At 34.0% G+C, this 7,222-nt stretch overlaps 1 protein-coding gene across 1 annotated transcript; it reads left to right on the top strand.

Moving 5' to 3' along the window:
- Nucleotides 1-793: 793 nt before the first annotated feature.
- On the top strand, nt 794-5,145 carry LOC106776775 (L-tryptophan--pyruvate aminotransferase 1). The gene is made up of 5 exons (XM_022775903.1): nt 794-946; nt 1,032-1,338; nt 3,954-4,237; nt 4,362-4,663; nt 4,730-5,145. Exons 1-5 carry the CDS (start codon nt 879-881, stop codon nt 4,918-4,920), a joined length of 1,152 nt encoding a protein of 383 aa, XP_022631624.1. The 5' UTR covers nt 794-878; the 3' UTR covers nt 4,921-5,145.
- Nucleotides 5,146-7,222: the final 2,077 nt, after the last annotated feature.

A 7,222-nucleotide genomic window follows, 5' to 3' on the forward strand; every position in this document is an offset into this window, starting at 1 on the left:
ACATATTATAATTCTTTTTTTCACGTATGAATACATAATGTACGGGAACCATTAATCAAATTTTTTTTATTTAATTAAATATTTTTAAAGTATACGTGAAACTATTAATGAAATTTATTTATTTCATAAAGATTTTTTTTTAAAATATATGTGAAACCATTAATTAAATTTATTTATTTAATTAAATATTTTTAAAGTATACGTGAAACTATTAATGAAATTTATTTATTTCATAAAGATTTTTTTTTAAAATATATGTGAAACCATTAATTAAATTTATTTATTTAATTAAATATTTTTAAACTTTATTAAATAAATACATGAAAACATGAACTAGGTTGATTAGGCAAACTGTTCAATTTCCTTCCAGAATTTGAATATTTCAGGAAATTATCAGTAAAGTTTTAGTAAACATGCTCAGATACATCCATACAAACAGTACCTTGAAAAAAAAAAAAAACTCAAAAAACATGAATTAAATTTTTTAATTAATTATATAGAAATTTCCTTAAAAAATAATGACAACATTAACACATTTTATTTAAATACCATTTAAGAATTCCTTAAATGTAAAAATTATTAATTCACTATTTCATTTAAATGTTTTACAATTTAAAAATTAACAAGTTATTAGCCAGTAAGCAGAGAAAATATTAAATCCATTATTGGCTTATTAATTAATTGCATAAAAAATAAAATAAAATACAGTAAACCTTAAGATGCTTGAGAGTTAATTTTATGTAATATTATAATAGATGAAGTTGAATTTCTGAGTGTATATATATAAGCACATACAGATGTGAAGCAAGTCAGAACTTAAGAAAAAAAGCAAAGAGAGTGATTGTGATAAAAACAAGAGGTAGCTAACATCTGCAACAATGGTGGTGGCCACAGAGAAATCCAATGGCAGAAACATCTCCCCAAATACGATCATCGAACTTGAGAAGTATTTGATTTGTTTTTCCTCTGCAAAATGAGAATGAGTGTGTTATTATATATATTAATTATAAGGAGTTGTTGTGGTTTGACAGAGGTGATCCAGTGGTGTTCGAAAAATACTGGAGAAAGAGGGGTGAGGAATGCAGCATAGTGATAAGAGGATGGGAGATGATGAGTTACCTTGGTGATGCGAAGAACAACGTGTGCTGGTACATGTTGCCGGAAGTTGAGAGAAGCATCAGAAGGTTGCATCACGTGGTGGGAAATGCTGTCACCCATGACAGATACATTGTCGTGGGGACAGGAGCCACGCAACTCTTCCAAGCTTCTGTCTTTGCTCTCTCTCCTCCACACCCTTCTAAACCCATCAATGTTCTTGCTGCTGCGCCATTCTACTCGGTGATAATATTCATCTCTCTCTCTGTTCTTTTTTATCTGTCATCTATTACAGACACCAATTTTTTTTTACATCATTTTGATTTTTTAATTTGAAATTGTCTAACCAAATTTTGATACGTGTGTAGTGTTAAAATAATGTCAAAAATTGATGTTAAAATATTATTTTGGTTACTTACTGATAGGAAAAAGTTTTTCTTTTAACAATTTTTTTTACAACTTTTTTTTTGGTTCGTTTTAAATTTCTTTTTAAACATAAATTTAAATAAATTAATAAAGTGATAAGATGTGTTCTATTATAAAAAAAGTTATAAAAATGTCATGATTTTTACTGATAAACCATTTTCTGCCTTCTCTGTTAGTGTTTTTAATATGGATATAGATACTGATATTTTAACAATTTTTTTTAATAATTTTTTGATAACGCATCATCATTTTATTAGTTTATTTGAATTTATATTTAAAATAATATTTAAAATAGATCTATCACAAACTAACACGTATGTATTGTAAAAAATTATTAAAAAAAAATTATTTCGAGAATTTTTTCCTTTAAGTCATTTAGTTTTTCTCTTACTCATGGTTTGAGGAAAGACACAGACATAACAACAGGTTTACAACCATATGCTACCATGCATTTTATTTATTTATTTATTCAAATTAACTCTTTTATTTTTGTATTTCTAAAAATAAGGTTAGTTTTATTACTCTTAACCCTTTTACATCTTTTTTTATTCTTGCCAAAGTGATTGCATGTATTGATGTAAAAAAAATTATATTAACTTTTTATAACTGTATACTGAATATAGTGATTTTTTTTTTTACGTATTAGAGTTGTCTTAACAAAATATGAATAATAAAATCATTTTGAAAGTGCGTAAGAACGACAATAGATTTTATTAAAGAAATATTACCAAAATATTAATTATGAAAGTAAAAGTGGAATGGTAAAAAAAATATGTATACTAACGAAAATACAGGAGTTTGTCTTTACTAACGGGAATATGGATAATACATATGTTTATATTTATTTTTTTAGAATTATTTTATGAATAATATATACTTGTTTATTATATAAAAGATAAAGTAATTAAATATTTTATTTATTTAAATTATACTCAAGGGATCTATTTGTGAAGGGTTAAACATCTTAAACATCTTTCATCTATTTAGTATGAGATTAACTTTACAAACATGAACTCATTGACACAAACGTTGTATTAATTCTTATTTTTATAGCATTAATTAATTTTCTTTATCTTTATTACATTCTTGTTATTTTTGTCTCATACGAGTATTTATTCTCTTTCTTCTGTAGTATACTCTCTCCTCTTCATTTTTTTATCTTTTGAAGTGTATATTTTTAAAATTATTTTTTATTTAATTATAGTGTTTAATAATCTAATTATTTATTTATACCTTTACTTCAATATATATATATATATATATATATATATATATATATATATATATATGAAAAAGAACAAATAAAAAATATAATTTTCTCATAAAGGCCTTTNTATATTTTTAAAATTATTTTTTATTTAATTATAGTAAAAATTGGTGTTAAAATATAATTTTCCATATACTTATATATATATATATATATATATATATATATATATATATATATATATATTGTAACATAAAAATAAAAAATATAATTTTCTCATAAAGGCCTTTTGAGAAAAATTATTATATTTTTTTATTTTTATAAAAAATTTAAATAACAATAAAAAAGTAACCAAGGGAAGATCTCATAACTTTTAAATTTTTTAATTAAAATTTATCTTCGCATTGATACGTTTGAATAGGTTTAATTGTGCTTTTACAATGTAAGGTTATAAAAATATTTCCAAATTTGACTATCATAATCAAATTAAAAATATTGTAGAATTAAATTTATATCATTTGAATTTTAGAATAATGTAAAACACAATGGTAATTTTCAAAACATATCTCCATCCTCATTTTATAAAACATAAAAAAAAAAAATAGTATTTTAAATGAAACTCTGGATGTCTCTATCCCTATCCCAACATCAAAACATTTCCTTGAATTCTATGCTTAAAGTTTTATGAGTTGATTTGTATAATTAAGTTAAAGAAGACACAATCTATGAAGATAGCATTCACTATTCACTGGGTCAAAACTAGAAATAATTATGCAGAAATGCTGAGTTGAGAAGAAAAGTTTAATATTGATGAATACACATGCCATTCTGCCAGTTGTCACGTGGGAATGCGTCCACGTTTGATCTCAAAACCGTGTCTCTTGGCGATGGATGTTGCCAAAGTTTCTCTCTTTCACATACCCACCATGTTATGGCGGTTACCACTTAAAATATTGAGTTGAAGGCAATGTTGTTCCCTCTCTGGGAGATTGAAATGAAAATTCAAATGGAACCTTCTCATCCATGTTTTCTGGGCATTTTAGGAGGCCAAAAAGTGACAAACATGTCTTTTGGAAACATAACACGCAGACCCATGAAGATGTAGATTCGATTCTATATACAAACATGGGTAACATGGGTGTCTGTCTGTTCAGCTTGACACAACGTGGTTTTGTTCTTCTCTTGCAAAGGGTTGACTTGATCTGATAAAGAAAATGTTTTGCAGGAGTACCAAGATGAGATTAGTATTTTGCGTTCAGGGTTATACCAATGGGGTGGCGATGCTGCTTCTTATCAGAAAAACGAGCCTTACATAGAGGTGATAACCTCTCCAAATAACCCTGATGGGATTATTCGAGGACCTGTGGTGAAATCTGAGGCTAAAGGGAAACTGATTCATGATCTTGCATATTACTGGCCACATTACACTCCCATCACTCACCAAGCTGACCATGATCTCATGCTCTTCACATTCTCCAAATGCACTGGTCATGCTGGTTCACGTTTCGGGTGAGTTAATTCATCACACACTTCATTATACAATCACTCATCTTTTATGCAGAATGAACTTGTTTCAAACATGATAAGTAATTATTTTCTGTTTTGCTAAGTTTTGATTATGGTGTGAGTTAAGGTGGGCAGTGGTTAAGGACATTGAGGTAGCTAAGAAGATGACGAAGTATGTGCAGCTGAGCTCCATTGGAGTGTCAAAAGAAACTCAAACTCGAGTGGTTAAAATCATTGGAGTGGTTTGTGATGGATACCAGAACTTCGGGTCGATGGAATCTGAGCTGTTCTTTGAATACAGCAAACGCCTCTTGAGGGAGAGGTGGCAAAAACTCTGGGCAGTTATTGATGAATCCAAGGTTTTCTCAGTGGCCAAGTATTCAAAGGCCGTTTGCAACTTCACCAATGATTCATCTGAACCATCTCCTGGTAATAACATACATTGTTGTTTTGTAACTTTGTAAACTTTATAATTAATGTATGTGTATGGTTCAGGTTTTATATGGTTGAAGTGTGAGGAGGGCATAGAAGATTGTGAGAGTTATCTGCTGGAAAAACTGAAGGTTCGTGCAAGAGGAGGGAAACGGTTTGGTGTTGATTCAAAGTATGCTAGAATCAGCATGATTGGAACAGACGATGATTTCAATGAATTCCTGAAAAGGGTGTCAAATGCCAAGAAGGAATGAGAAGAAGGTGTGAATTTCTGAATGAAAAGAACACTGTCATGTAGCTGTAGCTAGTTCAAGCACCGCCTTTCCACAATTTAGAATAATGTCTTTTTTCTGGTGTAGAATGTGTGATTAAGGATGAGTGCCGTAGGATATGAATAAACCCCCTCATATCAGCATTTATTAAACTTTTAAACTTTACCAGAGTTTATTTATATAAATAAAATGCAGTTTGTTTCGGTATGGGACGAGTTACTACACAGACACTTACATAATTTTCCCTCGAGATTTTCCAATCCTATTTTTCTTCAATCTCAAGATCCGGTCAACAACTCGTGAACGTCCGATCGGGTACCTATTACAAATATTCCGACGCTCAAGTCAGTAAGAGGCAATATTAATGGTGTAATAAATGCTTAGAGTGGAACCCCTTACCTGTCAACACTATTTGCTATTTATAGACTCTCATCGTGGGCCGTGTTTAGTGATTTCTTAACCATGGCCCAATCTAGGCCCATTCTTAATAATTGCAACTTATCTTAATTAATCATATTGATATTTGGTTTTTTTACAAACCGTCCGGTCTCGGATTTTGGCGCTGTGGTTGTATGGCTGTCCGGCTAATCCGGTTTCTTATTGTTGATTTGGCATTGAACATGGTTCGGTCTCTCCGGTCCGACCGGTCGTCTAGGACACTAGGCCCCCCAAGCCCTAGTGACAGGGGGTAACGTTGGGCTTGAAAGTGTTGCATTTTTCGTTGGAAGGGGATGCTATTTTGAACAACAGTTTTAGGCGGGAGATACACGTGTCGAATGGTGATGCATTTAGCGTGGGGAAGTGGAATCGTCTTTCAATCTGGTCCGTTGGACGGGGACATGTTTGAGGGCCCAAATGCTGCGAGTGGTTTTGCTATAAATAGGGTGTTAGGTCGCGAGAGCAAATGCACTTAGCTTCCTTTCCCCTTGCCAGAGCATTCTTTTTCCCTCAGGTAATAATGTCTGCAACCAATGTTTATTCTTCAGAGTCCGCGGGTCAGGGCGGCGTGGTTCCGGCGGGTAGTGCGGAGGTTGGGGAGTCAACGATTCCCGATACTTCAGGTGTCCACGCGTCGGGGACGATGGTCCGGTCTCCAGACGCAGTTTCGTCGTCGTTCCTCGAGGAATCGGATGAGTCGGGTCCTTTCTCGCCTGTATATGGAGAAGAGCGGATAATAAATGGGATTGGGTTATTCCTACTACGAGGCGGTATTCGGGTTGATCTGGAAACCTGTTGGTGGTTGGCCCAGAATCCGTGGGTATCGTTGGGCTTCGGCGGACGTCAACTTGTACACTTCGGATTCTGGTACTCGCGTGGAACTTTTGTGGTGGTCCGAGCGGTCACACGTCGCAAGGGATGTTGAAGACGCCCGTTTTTTTTCGCTTGGGAGTCAGTCATCCAAATGAACGTGTCTTCCATGGTAAGGGTAACTGTAATGAGGATTTTTTCTTTGTATATACTTATATGTTTGACCAACTGTACATCCAGATTCCTTTTACCTCCTTTCAAGCTTCGGTTCTTCGGGAATTAAATATCGCCCCTAGTCAGTTGCATCCGAACGGTTGTGCCGCTATCCAAGCTTTTACGTCATTATGCGCCGCCGTTGGGGTACCTCCTATGGTGAAGGTTTTTCTTCATTATTTCAATGTCCGACCGTTAGCTCGACGTGGTTGGGTATCGCTGTCGTCAGTACACGACCAGACCCTGTTTAAACCTTTTTCGGAATCGTTCAAAAATTTTAAGACAAGGTATTTTAAAGTGATAATAAAAGAATCGGGCCGCTCAGAGTTCTTCAACGGGGAAGTTCCAACGTTTCCCTTCTACTGGACTCAGGATCCCCGCCGGATGAGTGCTTTTGTCGTCGGCCCTATGAACCCTGAGGAACGTGATGCCGTCAAGGTGATCAACGACCTGCCTCGCCGCCTCAAAGCCAGCAGCTTCGTTGATAGTTTGAAATATGAGGATTTTGATCAATTTGTTTTCGGTACGCTTATCTTTCTGGTTATTTTTCCTTTTCTGTTGTTTTAACTTAGCTGAATTTGATTTTTGACCTTAGGATACATGAGTTTGCCGCCACCTCGCAAGACCAGCTGGGCGCCTTCGTCGCACCGAAAGAAAGGGCCCTCAACTTCCAAAGGTGTCGAGGGTCCGTCCGGAGCATCAAGTCGGGCGGCTTCCAACACTGGAATGGGAGCTAACGTCCAGGGCCATGTAACTGTCGTCGTCCCTCCGCCTCGGCCTGAGGTCAACATCCTTAACGTTACCACGGTCGTAGAGCGGGATC

This window comes from Vigna radiata, chromosome 11, assembly GCF_000741045.1.
Source record: "Vigna radiata var. radiata cultivar VC1973A chromosome 11, Vradiata_ver6, whole genome shotgun sequence".
Classification (NCBI taxonomy): domain Eukaryota; kingdom Viridiplantae; phylum Streptophyta; class Magnoliopsida; order Fabales; family Fabaceae; genus Vigna; species Vigna radiata.

What these genes read in the sequence shown, in the direction of transcription:
- LOC106776775 (XM_022775903.1), top strand. Translation starts at nt 879, where the DNA reads ATGGTGGTGGCCACAGAGAAATCCAATGGCAGAAACATCTCCCCAAAT. An exon ending in ACGATCATCGAACTTGAGAA is followed by an intron (nt 947 to 1,031) that starts GTATTTGATTTG and finishes GTGGTTTGACAG; the next exon opens with AGGTGATCCAGTGGTGTTCG. An exon ending in TTCATCTGAACCATCTCCTG is followed by an intron (nt 4,664 to 4,729) that starts GTAATAACATAC and finishes TGTATGGTTCAG; the next exon opens with GTTTTATATGGTTGAAGTGT.